General features: G+C 40.9%; 2 protein-coding genes across 3 annotated transcripts in view; both read right to left on the bottom strand.

Moving 5' to 3' along the window:
- EVPL (envoplakin) overlaps window positions 1-2,457 on the bottom strand; it is a 52,843-nt gene extending 50,386 nt beyond the window's left edge. For both annotated transcript variants that reach the window (XM_073310644.1, XM_073310646.1), the window contains exon 1: window positions 2,088-2,457. The gene's annotated coding sequence lies outside the window, so the exon portion shown is untranslated. The remainder of the gene's footprint in view (window positions 1-2,087) is intronic.
- Window positions 2,458-2,550: 93 nt separating this feature from the next.
- On the bottom strand, window positions 2,551-23,270 carry SRP68 (signal recognition particle 68). The gene is made up of 16 exons (XM_073310647.1): window positions 23,081-23,270; window positions 19,618-19,684; window positions 18,763-18,876; window positions 17,128-17,323; window positions 15,792-15,874; window positions 15,375-15,484; window positions 14,899-14,981; window positions 14,481-14,621; window positions 8,010-8,108; window positions 7,613-7,677; window positions 6,993-7,152; window positions 6,205-6,299; window positions 5,739-5,868; window positions 5,076-5,151; window positions 4,060-4,112; window positions 2,551-3,423 (listed from the first exon to the last, which is right to left on the bottom strand). The coding sequence occupies exons 1-16, from the start codon at window positions 23,235-23,237 to the stop codon at window positions 3,196-3,198; spliced, it is 1,857 nt and encodes a 618-aa protein (XP_073166748.1). The 5' UTR covers window positions 23,238-23,270; the 3' UTR covers window positions 2,551-3,195.
- Between the last annotated feature and the right edge of the window lie 917 nt (window positions 23,271-24,187).

Here is a 24,187-nt window from a genome sequence, read left to right on the forward strand (position 1 = left end):
AGGTTCTTCCAGCCAACAAATAGATGGACAAGGAAAAATGTGTGTAGAATTAAGGTTCCTATGTCAACCTTTAAAATCTTTACATTTAACAACATTTTGCACGTGAAGTGTATTCTTCCCAGACACAATTTCAGTATAATTGTTAGTGAGGAACTAGCTTGTACGATATCACTCAATTATTGCAAAGGTACTAAATGCTGCAAAGTGAACTCTGCAGTCTAAATAAGAGCAGTTCAACGAATAGCTGTGTTTTGAGCATAGAACAAGTTCATCACTAGGGCCAGCAGCTAGTTTGTAAAACATTAAGCTTTGCTCTGATCACAAGAGCCCTGTACTATCTGATAAGAGAGCTGAAGGAAAGGTTCACATACCAGGGTCATAAATATCAGAACTGAATTCAGCTTTTTGCCTCTGGGTGTGCAAGCATTGTGAAGGTTTGGCAATTGACCACAGCTGACCAACCTACTCCTTTTACTCATTGCTGAGGCTTTTGGCCATTCCTTGCAGATTCTATTAGTAGATGCTTCAGATCCTCGATCAAAGACTGCCACACTAGTTTCCTTACGACCAATACTGTCAGACCTTAAGGCAGCAGTTCCAAATCCAGTCTTTGTGCTAGGAACTTCAATAAATTTAACACAATCTGGTTTTCATCTTGACAGCAATTACTAACTACTCAAGGGAAAGCAGTACATATTTTTACTATCTTTGGATATTTTCCTAGTGCTTCATCAGTTCCTTCTGCGTCATTCAAAAATGCAAAGAGCAACACACTGCTTATAAATCTAGGATCTATTTTTTTTTTTTAATATGAACGCATTAAGAAGGAAAAGAACAAAGTTATATCTGATAATGGTGCACACTTGAGTCTTCATTGATTGTTCTTGATTCTCCAGTCACAGGATTGAATAGCCTCAAAGATGATAGCGTGAGATTGATCTTCTGAAAACTCTTTAGGTAACGAATGCTCAGTGTTTCCTCTGCTTCATATAAACTACATGCCACAGAAATCAGGAATAAAACTTTATTGTTTTAGGATTTCTTGCGTGTCCAAACTAATCAGTTGTGTGTCACAGGATGTTTAAAAAAAGAGGCTAACTACCTTTAACCATTTGTAACCGCAACCAATCAGAAACTGGCTTCAACCTAAGTTTCACTGGAATGAGGCCAGAGCCCCATAAACTTGGGGCAGGAGAAGGCGAACAAACAGAAACAGTTTGCATTCCAAACAGAAAAATAATTCTCAAATTGATATAATGTAAAATCTGAAAAAGGAGAGAAGTTCAGAGCAAAGTACAGTCACAGAAAAACACCATGAGGCAAGTTGCCAGAAAAGGGCTGTGTCAGTGTATCACATGACTATGTCTTCATTCTAAATTAAACAAACAGGCTTTATGGAGAACTGACAGAAATCAGTGTTCTAGGACCACAACTGTTTTTGAAATTTCATCATTTGATAAATTAAAAAATATTCTTTAACATCCAGCTTTTCTTCAGCTTAAGTTTGTTTTCTTCTATAAAATCCCCCTTCCAGGTACATACTAAATGAAGATTCAGAATATCAAGAAACCCACTTGATTTTCATGTTGTAAAATATACAGAGAATAGGGTCAGTTTCCTTTTCCCTCCCACCACTCCCTTGACCTCTAGGCATAGGAATCCTCCTGCAAGAAATTGCCTTGTACTTTAAGAATTAATGAATCAGATCAACTTGGAATACCAAGTCTATGTTAGGTTTAAACACAATTGGAAAATCTTATATTAATTCCATATTGCTCTCCAATCTCATGAAGAGAAGCATCTTTAATGGAATATTTCCAAAACTGCACAATCCAGATCTGCATAAACCAGTTTTTCTTGTTTCCAGCCTGTGGACTTCCAAGCCCTCATGCTGAAACAATGCAGCAGTGAGAGGCAGTATGAAAACCAAGACAACTTGTAGGCTATCAAACTGCTACATCTCAGCATCCAACTACAGTAAACTTCAGTGAAGACCCAAACATGGCTTATGGAAAAGTTCCAAATTTTATTTAGGAACAGTTCTGCCCTTTTTTTTTTTTAAATTAAAGACAGCGATATGAAATTACCTGCATTTCAAAAGCATCCATCACCATAGCATCTGGGCAATCTTACAAAAACGTAGCCTAGTACAAGAGAGGATCTTGTTGCTTAAAAATCCACTGGGCTCCTGTTACTTATTCCTCGTCTTAAATTATTTCCATAACAATCAAATGCAATAGCAAAGTCAGAAGACTGAAGATGAGAAATAAGTAGGAGATCAACTCCAGACAAAGATCATCTTGTTTTCAGGCAAGCCTGCTTAAGTGAGAAGAAAGGAAATGAGCATGTAGGATAAACAAACAGACTGTCAGTTTTCCATGAAGACTGAGAGCAGCTCCTTTTAAAACCACCCATGAGCAACTAAGTTCCCAAGAACAGCCTTTTCGGAATGGGTTCTATACTGTAGTTAGGCATTTACCCAGATGTCCCAATGAGGAAGGATTACACAGATGCTGCAATGTGTAAATTCAGACAAGACTCCACCACAGATTAGGTAATCATTAACATTTATTAAAGTATTTACCACCCCTGCTCTTAGCACAAGAGTTTCAGCTCTCGTTTCTGAATGCAACATTTTTTAAAAATAAAGACAGATTTCTCTTTACATAACTATATATATTTTTAAGTCAGGGTGTGGTAGGTGGCACACTAGCAGGAATCCAGTCTCCCTAGCTAGTGTTTCATATGCTTTGCTTAGGCAGACCCCTTTGTGAATTCTGGTTCCTCAACACCTGCCTTCTCCTGCCCTCCTCCTCCCACCCCCAAAGAATGTTCTGATCAGAGATTCAAATTATAACGTCAACCATCGATGAACATCAAGATACGTCTATGCCTGGTCGATTGTGTGTATTGACCCTTAATGGGGCACGGGTCAAAAAGCAAACTCCAACTTTTCAGAGGACAATGGAATTTCTCTGCTCCAGATGTTATCAGACATTTATATAGTACACATGGTCCTGGGGTAGACTGTTTTCCTCTAATACACTGGGAAAGAACGCACGTGCACAGGCACATACACAACACAGGGAAGATGGTAAGAGTCTCCCCTTATTGGTTTCGGACGCAGATATTTATGTTCTGGACCCTGTTGGAGCTTTCCCACAACAGAATAAGACCTCCTTTGAAGGCCACGAGTTAACTTCTGAATCCAAAGATGCCCTTGATATATCCTGTGAGACCACTCTTCGCTTTCTGCTCCACCTTGTCCTCCAGAGGTGGGAAAGCAACATGGTTGAGGGCCAGGTCAAAGAACAAGGGTTTGCATGGGACTGGCTGGAACCCAGGAGGGAAATGCACCAGGCTGGCTTGTTTGCTGACAAGAGAGGGATCCAGGCAGAATGTCTCAAACCGTTCAGAGAGTAGCTGAAAAGAGATCCAGACGCCAATATTAAAGAAGCTGATGACCTATCATGGCTGGCCCAATGGCCAAGCAGCAGCATCTAGACATGCAGGATGAGCAGTGGCATTGAGCCAGCTGGACTGGCTGCATTCTGGTACTCATTCATCACCACCACAGCTAACTAAGAAAAAGTATGGCAGACTAAAGGCAGCTTTCCCATGCTCTCAGCACAGCAGTGTAAACCCAAAAATGGAGACCCCAGATAAGATGCAGTGGCAGCCTCAGTTTCCCGTACCCAAACCAGCTGAAGTCCTGCAGTTAGCTACCTTGAGGTGACAAGAAACCTTCTCTCCCTCCCACATATACTCACCCATTTAGTGCTCGTGGGGAGATGGAAAACAATCAGCTTAGACCATTCTGTACCCAAAACAGACCATATTACACAACCCATTTTGAACACACTGGTCTTACTTAAGTGTGTGCATCTTAGGTTAGTTACAATTTAAAATAGAAATTGTCAAAATAGACACATGGCTTACTCTTAGGTTAAAATTAAGCTTTACTTTCCCCAATTACTAGAAAATTCTCCTCTTGCAGAAAAAAACTAGTGCTAATGAAATTGCCTCTTTTTCACCCCAGTGCGCAAAGCCATGACTCACCTTGCCATCCTTGACCTGGGAGGGAGACTCAGTCTCATGGGTGTCATTTGCATCTGAAAGATTCACAGAAGTGCCATATGAATATGCAGACAGAGACTATTAGTGTCAAAACTCATAAGATGTGTTCAGAAGTCACCTTTGGGCTCATGCTTTTCAGCATATGGAAGACTGGATATTCTAGCAGAGAAATTGCTTAGTTTATAAGTCAAAAGAGGTCATGTTTACAAACACCCCACCTTTCCTGTTTCTAAAGTGGCACAGAAAGGATCTCCCAGTCCCAACAGAAGCATGGCACTGTGGTAGCTATATGGAAAGTCGGTGAGGGCAAAAAGCCCCAAGGTATGTGGCAAGTCCACAACATTAGGGAGGGGGAAAAAACAACCACCACCTCAGATCTATACTTCCCTGGTTCTTCTATCTGCAGGCAAGGCAGATTTAGCAGTTCTTGTCTGCCAGAGATGAGTACAGGCTGGTATAGGTCACAAATTCCCCAATTCAGTTGACACTGAATGATGACTCAGTACAACTGTGTCAAAATAAAATTAGAGCTCTTTCCTCTTTCACTGAGCCCTCCTAGTATCTGCTTGTTAAGCCAGAGCCAGTGAGAAGTAATAGATGAGTCAGGAAATTCAACGCACACCCTACTGCTACGAAGGTGCCATACACTGGATGCTGTTTATCTTTGATGGCACCTAAGAAGTGCTCATAAGAGTGCTCTTTGCAGGATGGTAAAATGAACAGGAGTCCTTCAGAAGATCTTTCAAACCTCTGATTACAGAATAAACTGGGAAGGCTCTAGTCTGCCAGTGGCAGCCCCAGAGGTACCACACAGAGCATCTAGAAGAGGCTGGAATTGGAAAGGAACAGCTTTCAGAACACACTATAGATCGAGAAAACATGTGGGAAGCAACTTTAGTATTGTAGCATTTACAGATGAAAAAGCCTAAGTGGCTGCAGTATGTGTAAGTGATTGAATTTGAGGGAAGCCAGTTCTTCTGCAGGATTGCATAACTCACCTAATATAGCAGCTGCCTGCAGGGAGTATTTCTCTGCATTCACTTGATTGATCAGCTCCTGGACATCAGGCAACTCCTAGATCATTAAAGAATACCCCTGAGACTCCAATAATTATATAAAGCGAAGTTTTAACAAGAATTGGGATAGAAATGTTTAAAATTTAGACTCCAACTCTGACAAACTAGGAACTTTACAGCAGTGTCAATCAATTCTCAGAGGAGAGATGAACATATATAATAGCCCTTATGGTACCACATAAACCTTATTTCAAGTGAAATCCAGACACATGGACATAAAAGTATCTCAATCTTTTTTGGATAGCTACATAGGTAGGCATCTTGTTACTCTGGTGATAAGCTGTATAAGCAGCAGCTATATTCCTATCTTTACGTATCTAATAGTCATTGATATTTATTGGATACTTTTGTTGCAAAAAATCTAGGTTTCCTTTGCTTCCCCCTCCAATCATACAGGGCAGGAGAGAGGGAGCCATGCCTGCACTAGCATACTTCATCATAAAGCCTGTAGCAAGCACAAGGTGTTATAGAGCTCAAGGCAATATTCTTCCCACCATTTAAAGATCATATTTGAAATATAGTGGCCTACTATTTAGTTACTGGTAGTTAACTGAACTCTCAAGTGTAGAAGAGTTTGGTTCATACCTTCAAGCTGTTCTTATAAGCACCAGCCTGGGCCTGGACTTCACTGGCATACTTCAGGACTCTGTCATACAAAACAAGGGCTTCACTCCACTTTTTCACCAGTACATAGGACTGGGCAATGAAGAAACACCTGGCAGGATGAGGAACAAAGTTAACCCTTACAATGACTAATTGCTTTGCCTTGAGCATATTTCTTGAATATCTAAAAGTATATCGTTTTAAACAGGTTGCCCCAATATTGAGCTATACATCTGGGTCAGGCTGTTCTTCCTCAGCTTGCAGGTGCAGTCCCACTTATTTCACTCTGAGATAGAGTCTCCCACCCTTTCCCCCATCCAGTCCTGTGCAGTTGCACTGGAATGTTAATTATGTGACTTCCCAGAGTTCATGCCCAGTTAGCTCTAGAGAATTCTATTGCTTACTGCCAGCTAACAAAACAGCCTTGCTGTTCCCTCCAGATGGTTACCTATAAGCCTTGTACACAAGTGTCTTCAGTCCTATCTCCTTCTGGAAGTTCTTATCCTCTTCCAGGCCAGGAAGTTGTGGCAGTTCCACCAGATTCTGTACGAAGCATAGAAAAATTGGAATGCAGCAAACGCAAATGAATGCTCTTGTCTGGCATGTGAAAGAAGAAAGCTGCCCTTTTACTGAGTCAGAGCCTAGGCAAATATGATGTTTTCTAGTTATTGATATATTAATTTGAGAACATCATTCAATTAAACTTGTGTAGATTCACCCTAAGGGCAGAGTTTAAGGCTTACTGACACAAATATGCATTAGGACAGTGGGCTCAAACTTTCATAGTAAGAACCACATTGTTAGTTTCTTTTATGCAACATCTCCCTTCCCATTAAACTAACCAAACCAGTGGAACATGCATGTGGTAACTATGGTAACTGCTTACAAGAAATAGTATTAGGGAAGTTTCTAATGTTACTTTTAGCTGTCAATTTAATTTAGCAGTTGGAAATGAGACAGCATCATGGTGATACATGGAAGCTTGGGAACCTCTGCATTAGGGAATGAGATTCAAAAGACTTTAGTCAAATCAGCATTTTGAGATTACATTTAATACACTTTTTAAAATATTCCTAAGCGGTTACTGGGTACCATGGAATTTTATCTGAACCTTTTCAGCCAATCACATTAATCAGACTGTAGCTTCCTCTTCCTGGTTCGTCCTTTTGGCACCCTACATTTTTAAAAAGTCTCAGTGAGACACCTGAAAGTCAGATTTTTCTGCCCTGGCATTACCTGCAAGATGATGTCATAAAGGCGAATCAGGTCCTGAGGCCGTGCTGTACGCTTGCCATCATCCTCTGACTGTTGCTCCTGCAGCAGTGTCTTCTGCAAAGCTTTTGCCATGCTCTCATTGCGCTTGATGGCTGTTGACAGCTTGATGTACGTCAGGTAACTAGAAAGTATCATTTACACAAGCTGTGAAATTCTGTCAGAAGTCATTCACAGCTGTTCTTGGATAGAGTTTCCACTACTAGCCACACCGAACCCTCGCTAGAATGTGCGTCTATATAATGCGAATTCTGATAGAACGCGGTCGCGGATCCCAAATTTAGTAACAGTCATTAATTTTCATTGTAACGTGGTCCGTGCTAGAACATGGGACTTGGCATGGATCCCAAATCCCGCATTCTAGCGATGGTCTGGTGTACCAATTTCCAGGTAGACCAAGTTCTTGGGGGGGGGAAGGAAGGCATGAAAATGGGACGTTGGGAAATGAATGAGGGAAAACCAGATTCTACTTGATCCACTAGGTCTAGGTGATTTAAGACTGAGGTGGCCCAAGACAAAGGATTAAGATGAGATTCTCAAAATCTACATGGGAATGCAACACTGCCCTAAGCAAACACTCTTACCTATGAAGGTACTGGATATTGGACACTTTCCCAGAATCCACTTCCAGAGAATGTTCCCGTTGCTTCTGCAGAAATTGGAACAAAGGTGTGTGATTTACTTAAACTGGTAACTGGAGAAAAAGGACAAGAAAACCCAAATTTTGAAGGACATCTGGAAACTGAATGGTCTCATACATAAAATACACACTGGATGATGTTGGAGAAGATGTCCAGGCAGAGTTCAATTATGAGGAGGAACTTTGGCCACTGTTGAATTACTCTGCAGCACACCTTGTTATTGATGGATCCAAAAATAACTATGGCCATGGTAGATGTGGGTTTAACTTCACAAGAGACACTAGGAGATGAAATGTTATACACCTCTATCTTTGGAAATTGTAATATGTTTGGTGCTTACCTGGTCTGGTTTCAGCTCTTCGCGAACAGCCTGTATGGCATCTCGACATTCGCTGAGTAAAGACTCAAACAGACGTTCCTTTGTTTCCTCTCCTTCTGCCTGAATACAACAGAAAAGAGACAAAAATAAGTATTTCTCAAAACACACACATTTTCCTATTAGTGAGGCTGGTACTGTGGAAGAGTTGGTTAATCTTCCTTTATTAAGTCTTTTCAAACTTCTGCCAAGTTATTGCTTTTAAAATGTTGACCACAATGTGTAGCTGGATCATGTAACTGTACGTACTCAAACCGTTGCTAAACAGCAAAACTGTACTACAGAGCAACAACTCATGTCTGCACGTTTCATGAACTTGAGGCGTTGTTTCCCCAATGCTGGTACAGATAGATTCCAGAAAAGGAGAGAGGCATTTACACGGCCTGAAAGTTTCACTGTTGTCTAGCATGGAAGGTGTTTTTGTAAGAATTCCCTCCAGGCAGTACAGTGCAAACCAGTTTTCACGTTTACAAACTACATTAATTCTACACACTTTGAAAGGAGGAATGAAATGTTGGCAGATTTCTGATCAGTAGCACAATGGGTTGCAGAGCTAGAATGCATGTCCATACTGAAGACTGGAGTTCTCTCCCTATTGATACTGTTACTTGACGACATCAGAAGAAAATGCAAAGAGGATGATATATGATCACGTATGATGGAGTAAAAATTCAGCAGAGTAAATGTCGACAGCCTGATTTCCTCTTTGCTGCCATTTACACATTGACATTTTTGATGAGTTACATCACAACCACCACCCATCAGAATCAGTCATAGCTGTTTCTTAAATAAGCTTGAAGGGACTCCAGGCACTCACTCCTTCATAGATGGATGGCACCCACCAGCAATCCCACTGCTTGCCAGGCCAAGAAACAAGCCAACCTCTCTGTTCCCCTACATTTAACATTAACTGTCTTACTCCATTTCCCTTGTCTGACCCAAGAGCACGAGAATTGCATTAGACAACACTCCAACATTTGCAATGCATATTTAACATCTCAATATTTACTACATTAACTGTTTAAGAAAAAGCTGCAAAGTAAATTGGAATTTTGGTTTGAAAGGCTATTTATGTGAAAATACTACTAATCTTCCCCAAGGCATGAAAGATGACTGCTGATCCAGTATGACAGCCTAGGAGACCCAAGTCTCTTTAAAAGAGGCAACTCAAGTTCAGTGTCTTGTCAGTCTCAACTTTGATGTAATGAAATCACTTCTAGAAATGAGAGTTTAAGTTAATTTTCCACATCCCAGTCAATCTATAGTCCCTCTGCTACTAAGAGGCAAACTAGTGACCCAGAGGTGAAAGACTCCATATCCCCATTAATAATCCTCAACTCACCAGTACCTTCAAAATGCTTAAGTACTTTCTTTTTGTAAGCAAAATGAACCAGAAAACATTACAGTAAACACAGTCACAGTCCCAGGCCTGTTTTTCCTTTTTCCCAATAAAATAACCCCCAATGTCACAAGATGTGCCAGGTTTCAGAGTAGCAGCCACGTTAGTCTGTATCCGCAAGAAGAACAGGAGGACTTGTGGCACCTTAGAGACGAACAAATTTATTTGAGCATAAGCTTTCGTGAGCATCCGATGAAGTGAGCCGTAGCTCACGAAAGCTTATGCTCAAATGAAGATGTGCTAGGTTAGTATTAATCCTCTAACTGAAATCGTTTCTGCGTTACAGTCTTTTAGAACTACATTTTATCAGCAGCCTGATTTCCAGTAGGTCAGAGCAGGAAGTGGTGGACAACTGTTTAATGCACATTTTCAAAACTCAACCCTTCTAGTTCTTTTGGTTCATTACTAACATCCACACAAATGGCAATGTTTCTTCTCATAACAGGTCAACTACTGAAAGAATGTGTCATCTGATATTTCTGCACTTTCTGGACAGACAAGAATGCTAGGAACAAAAGTGACCCTTTGAATAGTGCCAGAGCATTTCCACAGCATGTACAGTTGAAATAGATATGGTCAGTAAATAATAGACAAGCTATCTTACAGTACAGAAAAATTTGAGTAGGGGTAATTAAAGAAACAAGGGGGGAGAAGATGAGAAATAAGCTGGGCTCCTGTTATCAAAAAATACACAGAATTTAGAGACAGCATTCCAGAGCACTCCCTACTTTGCCTGCCCTTCCCTGACCAAAGCTACAGTAGTGTTAATCCATGACACTTTGAGAGCTCAACTTCTTTGCATTTGTAAGAGTGATAGGAGATAGGAATTTCACTTTCAGTTGGCCTTGTTAACCTATCCTCTCTTGCAGACTATGTGTGAACCAATCCAGATACATTTTTAGCCTCCTTGGTGATAACTTGGGCTTCCTGACATCAAAGGCTAAACTAGCTGAAAAAAATCAACATAATGCTGAAAACAGACATGAGAGGAGGCTGACCTGGTAAGAATGATATGCTCTTATGTAACTTAAAGACCGAAAACAAAACACACTAATCTAAAAACCAAATAAGGAAACCCCAGGTTGTCAGGTCTATCGAAGACAGGGCATCCACCTATGGGTTACATGATTTGGTCACACGTGATGAACAGAGGGTGCACCTTGCTACTAACCAGAGAAGCAGCAAGGTATTTTACACTTCCTTGCCTACCCTATGCCATCGCTCCTGGATCAAGTTAATAAAGCAACAACTTGGAAGTCAGTGCGCTAAAATACTGCATTCATTACCATGGAAACATCGATGGGATCTAGCCTTATTCACTTATTGTGCTTAGTGCAGTTCAGGACACTAATAGAAATCATTCCTGCCTGTAGCAAGAAACTTGAGATAATGCATCATGTCCTAGGAAACCTAGATGGGAGTGCAAGTTTCAATTTGTTTTGTTATTCTGATCTCACTTCTACTACAGCAGTAAGAATTTCTAAAATCAGGTATCCAGTTCATTTTCCTTCCATAATGCTAATCCTTTAATAGCACTTCAATTAAAGCACCTTTAAAACTACAAAGCTCGCATTGCACTAATATGTAAAACCAAGGCAGAAAAGTTCATTTCTTCAACACCATACAAGAAGTCTGTCAGAATCACGGTTAGACCTCAGGAGTTCTTGCCTCTCAGTGCTGTGCCTAAAACACTCAGAAGAAAAGTGAGAATACACTCTTTTGAAACATCCAAGCAGGAGGATCCTGATCTTCACCTAATGGACTGACACATTGTGCTACCAATTCAACAATCCACTGAGAAACTCACTTCATTTTCAACTAGATGACTTAAAATAGTAGTGAAAAATCATTTAAAATAAATGCAAAGCCACTCTGATAAAGGAAGGAAAATTGCCTGCAAATGAATTCACAAAAGGCCCACTTGGGTTTAGAAAGGGTAGAATTCCTTTGGGGAAAAAAAAGGAGAAATTGTTACCCTGTATTCCATGTAATACACCACTGTGTAAACGGATTATTCGAGTCTGCTGTAGCAATCTAATTTCCCCTGAATTCAAACTGCAATGAAGCATAGAGTTTTGAAAGGGTCTAAAAATAATAGCATTATCCCAATGCAGCTTGTTACCTTTTTTTGCTCTGGGACAGAAGTCCTGTTGCACATGCCCAGTAAATATAAAACTCAACTGCTTTTCAGACCGTTTATCCTTCCCACAAAGACTGTCCAAATTATTAGGTTTAACAAACCCATTCAAGAATTTGTTATTTCACCCCTTTATAAAACTGTAGGCCTGCAGACTACAAACATTTTTAACCCTTTTATTTAAACTTTTTTTTTTAAACAAGATTATTAAGGCAGGACTAATTGCTGTGAATAACCAGAAACATAAGACACACCTGACTGCATTCTTAACTCCACCCACAGGAGCATTTCAACTTCAGTGGACACAAAGAAAGGAAAACAGATATATCAATATCAAGTGCAGACAAAGACAAGGAGGGTACAGCAAGATAAATACTTTCCTTTGGGGGAGGGGGGGGAGAGGGAGCGCGCATGTATGCGAGCGAGCAAGAGAGAGAATGAACACAAACATTGGCATCTGGCGGGTGCAAGTTTTTGATGAGGGACAGAATTAAATTGCTTGAAACTGACTTGACAAAGCTCTAGTTCTGAAAGTTTAGAAATGCCCAATCTTAGTTAGTCCTTTTCACTCTATCCATAATGGACTGTCCCTGAAAGTTATTTTCCTTCCACTCATTTACGCAGTGCTCTCCTTCTACTATAGAGATGATCACAGAATCCTTACAAAGAAGTACAGTGACAGAACGAATTCTTACAGCACTTACAAACTCTACACTCTCTTCAATTCAATATGGCTATGGGTTAGCTATGTGCCTTCAAGTCATGGCATCTAGTCTCTATACAGGGGAATTCTCACAAGTGAGAAACACCTGGGTCAAATTTGAATGAAACTGGCTTTTGGAGTTCATATTTTAACATTTTTTCTCTGCTTCCCAAATTAACACAAAGCAGCTAAAAAGTACACGCTCCAAGATTCTGCATTTATTTTACTCACAAGACTAAGGCATAATAGGTTTATGTTCACTTCTGGTCAAATGCAGCTGAAGGAAAATCTAGTCCTTACCTTAAGCAACTGAGTTAAATGCAAACACTGCCCAGCTTAGCAGTCTAGATACAAAGGGGCATGGACTTTTAGGTACTGCCACAGTACCGTAGAAACTCAATTACAAACACTCCAGGAATGGCGGTTGTTCAGAGTTTGCAACTCTGAACAAAACGTTATGGTTGTTCTTTCAAAAGTTTAAAACTGAACATTGACTTAATACAGCTTTGAAACTTTACTATGCAGAAGAAAAATGCTGCTTTTAACCATCTTAATTTAAACAAAACAAGCACAGTTCCTTTACCTTGTCATTTTTTTTTAAACTTTCCCTTTAATTTTTTAGTAATTTACATTTAATAGTATGGTACTGTATTTGCTTTTTTGGGTCTCTGCTGCTGCCTGATTGTGTACTTCTGGTTCCAAATGAAGTGCGTGGTTGACTAATATGTTCGTAACTCTGGTGTTCGTAACCGAGGTTCTGCTGTACAAACAGGACAACTGAAGAATCTCAGACACTAGCCCCTCTTGGCTGAGTCCAATATTAGAGCATTGAAAGTCTGGAGACTGCTCCTCTCTGTATCTATAGCAACAAGGATAGTCAAATCTGGTGTCATACCATTGTCCTCCGGAAGCCCATTAGAAGTTTTCAATAACTATTTAAAGAACAAGATGGAATCAAATTCAGCATTCCATTCTGTCACCATCATAAGGAACAGGTCACCCGAAGAGCAGGGGGTAGCTAATCGAAAGACTCCCTAACAACGGTTAACCTGCATTTATCAAAAGAAAGAAAGTGACAGAAAGTTGATGAACACAAAAGCAAAGCTGTACCACCACCTACTGGTCATACTACAATCTTACTTGCAGGGAATTCTATTTTGAGACTATCGATTTAACCCATAACTTGAACTTAAGTATTATTTATTCAGAAATCAATATGCTTGCATAAAAATAAAAAAGTTTCAGGTGAAATCAATAAAAATAAACTTCTAGAGGCTGCACAACCAAATTCCATTTCTTAGGTTTCCTTTAAAGCACAGCTATGATTTTCTACCTCCACCCACTGTCTCCATTCTGTAAAAAATAAAGGTTTGAGAGAATTAAATCAGATCTTCGTCTTTTTTAAAAACTCTTAAATTTGAGCTGTGTGCCCACTCCACTAAACTTTTCTTCCTGCTTGTAGAGAAAGCCTTCCCAACTTCTGATGTAGTCAGGAGCAGGCCAAGAAACAAGCAGCAGTGACTGCTAAAGATAGACTGCAGCTTCAAACAGCAGCAGCTCAAGACCTGTAGCCAATGGAAGGCAGGAGCATTATTTCTGAACCCTTTCCCTGAGAAATCTAATAATCAGGGAAAGAAAAAAAATCTCGTCTTCGTTGTGCACAGCCAAACAGAATTACTCTGACTGCAAGTGTTTTCTGATAATTAGGCAGTTCCAAAACATCTGGGGCTAAATTTATCCCCGGTGTAACTCCAGGGATAATCTGGCCCCTGCTATTTATCAGGAATCTTTTCCTCCATTCCTTTATAGTGTTCATGCAAGTCAACAGCATGCCACAACTCCCAGATCTGCTCCCCAATACAGCACAGTACTTGTTTTCTCCATGGAAAGGGCTAGTTACATGGCCCTTTTGCTTCTGTCCAATGGCCAGCACAGGTGATATTTAAAGAACCAGGGTTTTTTTGGAAATGGTAGCTAATCTATTTTCATGTATACAGCATCTTTCATCTGAAGATCCCAAAGAGATTTACAAAATATGTTCAGAGATTACTACACTCACCATTTAAATACAGCTATTTCTGGGGTAGAACACGTCAGCATACAGCAACAATACACAAATAAGACAGCATATAGGTTAGAGAAGCAGAAGATATTAGAACACTGGCATAGAATACCTGGAAGTGATCTCTTAGTTACCTGAGCAATGGCCGCTTCATTATCTGCCAGCCCCAATAAAAAGATCCTCACTTTGTCTATCTTCACTGGGACAGTTCTTCCCCTCCATTCCACCTCACTCATGGTAGCTGCCTGCTTTGCTCGAGTCTGGGTGATCAGTGACTGAAAAGTGCAGACAGAGGTAAATGACTAACAATTTAAATGAACACAACTTTTGAATACTTTATTAATAATCCTCACATTTACTTTAAAAATTAAGGGTTGGAGTATATTTCAGGGTTCCATTACTTTCTGCAGGATATGACCTTGCTCCCTATACAGTAACATTGTTCCTCTGTCTGTTGGTTGTACAATGCATGGATATTTAACTTAAAAAGCAAAGCCAAAACGGTGAGCTGGTCACCATGTGTTCCAAATTTTGGAGCATGCAGTAAATTACCTCTAATTTTTCAGCAAGAAGACCCTCGGTGCCACCAGATCTCAGTCTCATCTGCATTAACTCACTGATAGCAGACTGGTCACCTGAGAGAGAGAATTGACAGATTGAGTCTGAGACCCAACTCATTTTCATTTGTCACAGACAGGATTTGGACCCGGGCCTCTAGAACACAAACTAGTGCTTAGGTAACGTTGGGAAGAAGGAAAAAGTTACTTTGTATGAATCTTGCCCAGACTATGTATTTATTCACACTACATAAAACCATAGTGTTGCACAACTCAATATAACTTCCACTTTGATAATCAGGTGCAGAACTGAAGGGCCTTGTCAGTCACATGGATGAGTCTGGAGGGTTTGCTCAGGGCATTATGTATGGACTCATTCCCATGTGTCAACAAGTTTAAGATAAACATTCCAATAACCCTTGCCTCGAAAGCAATCCTTACTTTAAGTATTTGGTCCCCTACTTTACTTACCAATATTATAGGCACAATAGCGAATGTTGGGTGAAATCTCCTCCACACGCTGATTATATAGCACAGCCTGTTCCTCTGTGAAAGCACTGGCCAGTTTTTCATATATCGTCCTGCAGCAGGAAAGTGAAAACCTACGCTGTAGCATTTGTTTTTAATAGGATATTAAGCTTTTGCTAAGGGAAAGGATGGCTGCTGAACACTAAACCATTACTCTGAGGGAAGCTGTTTCAACACCACAGCTCAGCTCTCTATCATCATGCTACTGGTTAGCACTACGGCAATCAAAGAGCTTTCAGAACTTTGGCAGAAACTAAACAATTAGGGTTAACAAGCAGCTCACCTAGACTTATCTAGTCTTGTATCAAATTGTATTAAGTAAGTTCAAGTTGACAAAGATGGTAAGGAAGAGAAACTCACTTGCATTTGTTGAAAGCCTCCATAGCCGCTTTCCACTCCTGGTGTTCAAAGTGCAGCATTCCTGTGAGGTAAGCCATGTACGCCTGCAGACAGAGCACAAGTGGACAAGTTAATTGTTGTGAGCATAGTTCCATTCTGTGTGTCTGTTAACACTGATGCCACTACAAAAAAAATCCTAATTCAAGCAATGTTATCTATGAAAAACAGTTTTGATTTTACACTTACATGGCACAAGTTAACAGCATCACTATTTCACTGATAGTTACAAATTCCTGATGTGAGACGAAGACACGCCAGTTGGTCTATCTTGCAATCACTACTCACACACTGCTGTTGTCAGAAGCCCAGCAAAGGCCCACAAAAGCTACAAAATGGCAGGTTTAATCACACCTGAGCAGCTATTAGAGCTCCCTTCACAGGAGGCCAGTATCACAAAGCGATGATTGTTTCCTGTCTCCACTGGCCAGTAGGCAGTCACGTTACTTGTGATCCAGATATACAGTAGAAACTTAGAGTTACGAATCCCTTGGGAATAGAGGTTGTTCATAACGCTAAACAAAACGTTCAGGTTGTTCTTTCAAAAGTTTACAACTGAACATTGACTTAATATAGCTTTGAAACTTTACTACGCAGAAGAAGAATGCTGCTTTCCTTTTTTTAACGGTTTATGTTGACCACAGTACTGTACTGGACTTGCTGTGTTTTATCTCTGCTGCTGCTTGACTGGGTACTTCAGTTCCAAATGAGGTGTGGGGCTGACTGGTCAGTTTGTAATTCTGGTGTTCGTAACTCAGGTTCTACTATATATTTTAGGGCTCTGAAAAAACTGGTAGCTTACATCTGGTAAGAAATGTTGCTCAATCCTATGAGTTTTCAGAATGCTGCACTCAGCAAAACGACAGCACAGCTTTCTTTTCTGAAGTGAGTAAGGAGTGCTGTACCCTCATCCTCTCCCCTCATTCGTCTCATTTAAAAAAAAAAAACTTTGTTTAATCTTAATTTAAATTAAACTGAGGCAAGGGCCATTGCTTAATGTGTTTATACAGCACATGTACAGTTGGACCCTGATTCTGATTGAGATCTCAAGGCATTTCTGTAAAGCTTCTAGTGCTACTGCTCAACCAACTGATTGGATTAGTTAGCAAGTCTAACTACACACACAGTAGAGCTCAATAACCGGTAAACTAAAATCATCCTGGACATTCTTAATTTGAAGTCAGAGCAGGCAATTTAGTGTCAGTTTACAAAGAAGGACCCTTTGTTCAACTAGAAACAAAAGGTTAGTTTATCCTTTCTTTGCCTCTGCTATAAAACAAAACTGAATGTTAGAAGTAACCTGAGCTTCCAGCTTAGTCTTGGCATCCACCCGATTGCTTTCACACAGGCGCTCCAGCTCCTCAGCATGTTTCACGGCTTTGCGCAGGCGAGAAAGCAAATGAAATCGCTTGCGGGGTTCTGTGTTGGCTTCCTGCTTAAGCTGCATTGCGTAGCTCCAGGCTCTCTCTGCATCCATCAGTATCAACAGCAAGTACCTATAGGACAGACGCAGGAAGGCTATAAATAAAATGAGTCAATTTTCCAGTAATTTTTTTTTGTTCCTTTTTATCACTCAATGAAAAAACCTTATGAATTAAAGCTTTGTTTGCGCAAGCACCGGTGCCTTTGCCTATATTTTTAAAGGTAACCATGAGCAAGTAAACAAGGCCCCATTTTGTTGTTTATCTTATTCATTGTGTGTGTGGTTTTTGGGAGGGGGGTGAGAGAACCTGGATTTGTGCAGGAAATGGCCCAACTTGATTATCATGCACATTGTGTAGAGAGTTGTCACTTTGGATGGGCTATCACCAGCAGGACAGTGAATTTGTGTGGGGGGGTGGAGGGTGAGAAAACCTGGATTTGTGCTGGAAATGGCCCAACTTGATGATCACTTTAGATAAGCTATTACCAGCAGGACAGTGGGGTGGGAGGAGGTATTGTTTCATATTCTGTGTGCGTATATAAAGTCTGCTGCAGTTTCCACGGTATGCATCCGATGAAGTGAGCTGTAGCTCACGAAAGCTCATGCTCAAATAAATTGGTTAGTCTCTAAGGTGCCACAAGTACTCCTTTTCTTATTCATTGTGTGGCTGCTTGTTACTGAGATGTAACTACTGAAAGATGCCTTCAGGAATTCTAAAGCTGTGAAAGAAAATTTGGTATTAAGTCTCTGCTTTGCAGCATCACAAATTCCTGTGGAAGATGACTAAAAGTAGAATAGTCTCTTATTGCTTTTCCGGGTACATAATTAAAAATAATTTTCAACAACCAGATGCATTTTAGAACATTAACACAAACCAGATGGATAGAAACCCCATGGGCTAAAAAATCCATATTTTCATCCCCCCCAAAGAGGAAAAAAGATGAGAAAGCAGACAATCAACTGTTTCGAGCAGCTGGGAAATGAGCCCAAAGCTCTGGTGACCCTCCAGTTCTACCAGAAAAGACATTCTGGTGAATTTTGAAGGTACAAGTACAAACTGCAAACAAGTGTTCCTGTTCAAAGATAATGGATCATGTCCCCAATCTCATTCTTGCTGGTAACAGCACTTTAGTTGTCTATATTCAGATGGCTATTCTAAAGAAGTGCTGACAAAGCACTTCCCCTAAAAATATTTGAACTTTACTGCTCAAGAAACCAGCATCAATAGCAGTAGCTAGGGCCAGGCAGTGAGGGCAGGAATTATGTTTTCCCCTCACACTACACTATCAATGCCCCAGTTCCCTTTATTCTAGTCTGAACTTGGGTCTTTATTTTAGGTTTTAAAACTCTTAAAAAATTAAAAACTCTCCACAAAAGTAAGTGGTTTAAAACTGTGAACTAGGAGAACACCCAAACTGTTTTCATTTGTGACCTATGTGAAGATAAATTACCTCCAGGAGTGATTCACTAATGCACTGCTACCCAACAACAGATTCTCCCCATGCCGAATACCTGTTGTCAGAGAGAATCTCCTCAGTTACTTTCTTCCCTGTGAACTTGTGTCTATTTCCCATCTTGAAGCTAAGAGTTTTTCGGAGTCGTCTTAGCCTGCGGGAGCAATAACCCCTGCAAATAACCACAAAATAAAATCAGTCCTTTCAAAGAATGTGACTTGGCTCCTATGTATCCCTCTTCCATTGCCAACCTATATTGAATAATCAGAAAATGCTGGACAAAATGTACTTGGTATGACAATACATAAGTTTTTGGGAGTGAACGTTTCTAAACAATACAATACATAGCCAAGTTTAAGAAATGTAATAGGAGCATTAAACCTGAGATATGGCAGATGGTTAAAAAAGACAAGAAAAATGTAGCAATAAAGCAATATGTAAACAGACATGTCATGGCCACTGACTTGGACTAACTAAAAGAGTGATGCTCTCTGCGTTCCAAATGATTTCTTAGAAGAGGTAATGTACACACAGACACGCACACACAAAAAATCAGTTTAAGACAAGTTCAGTGGCTATTAACAAGGTATTAGTGAGGTCATTAACGAAAATATAAGGGAACAAAAACCAAGCAACAAATTAACCCCAGTATTCTAATAATCTGATTAGTCAAAGAGCATTAATTTCATTTACAGACAATGGGGACATCCATTTACAGTAAGGCCCCTACCAATAGCTCTTTATTTGGCAACTGGTTTTCAAAGTAATCATCTTTTGCTGCCTATGGCAGCAAACTGGCACATAAACATGCTCGGAGCTAAAACTGACTCGGCATGGTGATTTACACTAATCAAGGTAAGTATATTGCCTATTACATATAAAATGCCTTGGTGTTATTTGCTAACATACTAACCTGTATCTCTGGAAATCTCCGTGCCGTAAACCATGCTGCTGTTGGGATTCCTTAATAATCTGAAGGACTGGAATTCACATTAAGGAACATTTATGATTGTACAGAGTTTAGTTTAGGATAGAATGGCATACCAAGACCAATGGGAGAAGACAGAACTCTACAGGATTTTTTCTGACACACAAACATTAAAACAGATATTGGTCCGGTGCACAAGAGAGGAATTAGTGAAACCTTTCAACAAGAAATGCAAGAGCTGATTGGTCTGCAAAAATTCTCTCACCACCATATTTTATTTTTCAGAATTCTATGGATACAAATTAAGGCCAGGTCTACACCTAGGTCTGCCAGTACAGTTATACCAGCAAAACCTTTTTACTGTAGATGCAATTATACCAACACAATAGAGTTTGTCAGTATTCCAACACAGTGAGTGAAATGAGCTATACCAGCAAAAGCACTTATGCTGGTATAACAATGTCTACCCTACGGTTTTGTTGGTATAGCTATGCGGCCAAAAAAAACAAAACAAAACAAAAAAAACTACATCTGACACAGCTATGCCAGCAAAATTTTAATTTTAGAATCATTGCTGAGTTTTATTGTTTGATCTCTCCTGAAAAGGATGTTACAGGCACTTTACTGAATGTATTATAATTGCTACATTGTGATTTCCTAAAGCAGTCTTCACCAAGTGAACCATACCCTAAGTATACATATTCCTGTAAAAAGGATGGTAGGAATAATTTAAGGTTTAATTTTGCACTAAAAATTGGTTAAAAGAAAACTAGTAAAGCAAATTTAAAAAACAATTAAAATTAATATTACTTCCATAAATGTTTTGTGGGAGAACAATGTAACAGCATTTACATACCAATTCTTTTTTTTCATGTAATGGTTTCCAGACAAGATTACGATCTTTAGCATAAACACTGACTGACTTACTGGTGTGTCCGGTGTTTGCTTCACTCTCAAAAAACTTTCAATTAATGAATACTACACAAAAGAAAAATGCACTGTACATTTTGGTGACCATCATGGATTTTACTCATTCAATTCATTTAAATGATAATCAGTGTTTTTATTTTGGGGGAAAGACACATGCAGAAAACATCTAGCTCAAGAGAAGTGTTTTTGGACACAGAGTGCCTCACTTATATTTAAGAATCAATCTCCACAATCTTTACATATTAAATCCTAAAATTACATTTCCTACAGCACCTATGAGCACTACTAATCTTGTCAAAACTAATACCAATTATAGTAGTTATGGAAGAAAATAATTAAATTGAAGTCCCTTTCATTCAGAGGTACTTTAAGATAAAGATGCTGCTTTTAAAGTACACCTAAAATACAGTGCTTGAACTACTTAACTATTAAAATTACAACACTAGCTAATATTTATAGAACAAAGGAGTCTTCATTTTGGAGCATGGGGAAGCTTTACAACAAATTTACTTTTTTCTTCTAATTTTTCCTAATTCTAAGTATTTACCTTGAATTTTCTTTTAATTTATTTTAGATTGTTTAGTTATATAAATATTCATTATTATATTATATTCATAAGAGCTCTTTTACTTACAATTTTGTTGATTTGGGCATGCCTACCACCACTGATGTGACACTGGGACTGCCACTTTATCTACAAATGCTAAATTATATCACTATTGTCAGAAGTTAAGTTATGACTTGTGTCCTCATTTCAATTTGCATTTCTTCCTACTGCAAGATACAACTCAGTTTCGCAACAGCTGTGCAGCTAAGCTAGTTTCATACTAAAACGTCTCACAAGAAAAAGCCTACAGCTTTAATTAAAGTACCAACAGGTAAATCAACTTTATAAAAAACTACCTCACAGATCTCTTCAGTGATTGGACAGAATCCCAAGCTTCTGGTTAGTCTTCAGGTTGACACATGGCAATATGTATGAGGCTTCACTTAGCCAAAGTAATTCCTAGTTTTTCTATATTTTAGAAGCATCTTGTGCTCTCCGCATAGTGTGATAAAAAATACAGATGTGGATAAAAGGGACTTATGTGGATTACTATGTATTTTTAAAAAACTGTTAAAGTGCTATTTTGTTTACAAATTCAGAGAAACCGAATACTTTACTTTCCCCTGAGAACAATAATGATACTCCCATATAAAATACTTTATTTAAAACTACCCATTCTGATTAACTCCATTATAGTTATAACAACTGCCAGGAAAGATCCTCTGCTCTCCATAGCTTTTTGTGGAAGTTACATGCTACACAAAACATACCTATCACACTAGGATGATAAAAACTGTAATTGCTAATGTTCCTGTCACTCACCTATTTTATCCACGATAACAAGTTCTCTTGGAGAAACCAAACATTAGTATTGAGTAAAATTCATATGCCACATGCCCATACACCAAGCAAATAAAATCTAGACTGGAATTTTCCATTTTTGAGGGTTAGTGATATTTGTTACACTGGCTGCAAGGGTGGTGTCAAGAGGATAAAATCATAGTTGACATCAAAGATGAAAAGCTTACATCCCGTTTTCTGCAGAAGCAGAGTGATGTTACCAGAAGCCTAATCCAGTGTCATCCAGTGTTTTTTTTATGCTACTATACCAATTTATATTATTAAAACATCCCAGCAATACCAGTCAGTGCCTGACACCTCCCATTTGTTTCTCCATGTTCTAACCCATAACAAATCTCACACTACTCCTTACCTCATCTCAGAAATACTTCTATTTTGGATGAAAGAATATACAACTGAATGACAGCTCAGCAATGCCCAGCACAAGGGCCCATCAAAACAGGAATGAGAGCCTTAGAGTACCAAGAAATACCAGTAAAAGCAATATGCAAAGAATTACTTCAAACCTGAGGTCTAATATTCTGAATAGGATCCAATTTGTCTTTGCGTGGCGGACAGCTTCAGACTCTGGACAGGATGGCTATATATGCATAAAGCCATAAAAAAGCTTCCATTATAGTGTACAATTGAAACTCTTCCCTTCCCACCTGCCAAGGCCAGTCTCCGCTCTTTCCAAACTGACTAGTTAATGTAACTTAATTACAACACAGAAAGCTGCCCCTTTTAATAATCAGTGTGGAGGGAGCGTGAAAAAGAGAGAAAAGCTGCTTTCCGGTCCCTTTCCCCAGCATTTTTTCCAAAGCCACATGACTACACGCCGCCACGCCTTTGTTTCTCCCCTCTCCCGAATACCCCACCCTCGTCTGTTAACAGTGCAAAGCGAACACCCAAGGCAGATACAGCTGGGCTGCCTGTGGACACATTGGCGGGGAGCACGGAGCCACGCTAGGAATCCACCCGGCTCTGTAAAAAAAAATCTCCGTTTTACAGAGCGCGCGCGCGTGTATGTGTGTATGGGGGAGGGGGGTGTTTTCTGGGCTTCCCCGCCGCCCGGCCTGACTGACACGTCCTCACTCGCTGCCCCTCCGCCCGGCCGGCCCGGCAGGATACTCTCTAGGCCCAGGCTGTCCCCGAGGCTCCCCGCCTTCGGCCCCGCGGGCTTCTCATTCTCCTTGTTCTCCTCCGGGCCGGCCCCGGCCCCGCCACCGCCGCCGCCGCTTCCCCCGCGGCGGCCACCGCCGCCGGCCACCTGCCGCTCCGCCGCCATCTTGCGCCGCCGCCGCGCAGCATCATGGGCCGGGAGAGTAGAGCTGCGCGTGGAGGCCATGGCGCGGGGAGAGCTGGGATAGAGGAGGACCCGGCAGGCCGGGGAGCTGGGGGCGGGCTCCAAGCTGCAATTTGAGCCCTTTCCGGCCTCGTTGTGAGAGCTGGGCCCGGCCCGCGGGCGGGGAAAGGGCTGCTGTCGTCACTGGAGGTGGGGCCGGCAGCCCCTCCTCCCCACTCCTCTGCAGGATCTGCCCCGCCCCTCACGCCCCCACCCTGCCTTGGGTGGGGCTCACACACGCTGCCCCTCACCCCCAGCCCTGCCAGGGGCCTGAGCCCCAGGCTGATCGAAGCTCTGGTGCCCATCACCCTGGTGTCTGGGCACCAAGCCCTGGAGGGCGCAGCGGATTGGCCTTGCCCGCCCCCTGGGCCTGAGTCCTGCGAGCGGGTGGGAACCTAAGCTGGACCCTGGCTGGTAGTCTAGCTGCACCTGTAACCCGCCAGGCCAACCCCCCGGATGTGAATGCCCTGCGTTTTGCTGGGAGGGGAGGGTGAGAACCAGAGCCCAAATCCTGGCACTAGGGTTGCCAACCCTCCAGGATAGGCCTGGAGTCTCCCAGAATGGGCATCGATCTCCCGATGACTACTGAAAGCGATCTGGGAGATTTTAATCAGATATTTTTAAGAAAATGACATTACATCATGTTGGGGAAAAAGTCTCTCGGAATAGTTTCAATCAGAGTTCGCAACCCTACCTGGCACAAATGTTGCAGCTAACAGGCTGCGCCCCAACCTCAGGTGCCAACACCCCATAACTCCAGGGAGGAAGGGAGTCAGACTCCACACACAATCCCCAATTTGCATCTTGGGCCCATCTCTAGCTGATGTAGGGCCATACTGTAACCTCCCTCCCTTTGCGGAGCCCCCACAGGATGTGGAGAGAGGGCTCTGGAA

The sequence above is a fragment of the Lepidochelys kempii genome, chromosome 14 (assembly GCF_965140265.1).
Source record: "Lepidochelys kempii isolate rLepKem1 chromosome 14, rLepKem1.hap2, whole genome shotgun sequence".
NCBI lineage: Eukaryota > Metazoa > Chordata > Testudines > Cheloniidae > Lepidochelys > Lepidochelys kempii.

Bases quoted from the DNA above. Each gene is read 5' to 3' on its own strand.
- SRP68 (XM_073310647.1), bottom strand. From the start codon at position 23,237: ATGGCGGCGGAGCGGCAGGTGGCCGGCGGCGGTGGCCGCCGCGGGGGA. The intron at 8,109-14,480 runs GTAACTAAGAGA...TGTTGTATTCAG, and splicing joins ATGAAGCGGCCATTGCTCAG to GCAGAAGGAGAGGAAACAAA. The intron at 5,152-5,738 runs GTATGAACCAAA...TTAATGATCTAG, and splicing joins CTTATAAGAACAGCTTGAAG to GAGTTGCCTGATGTCCAGGA.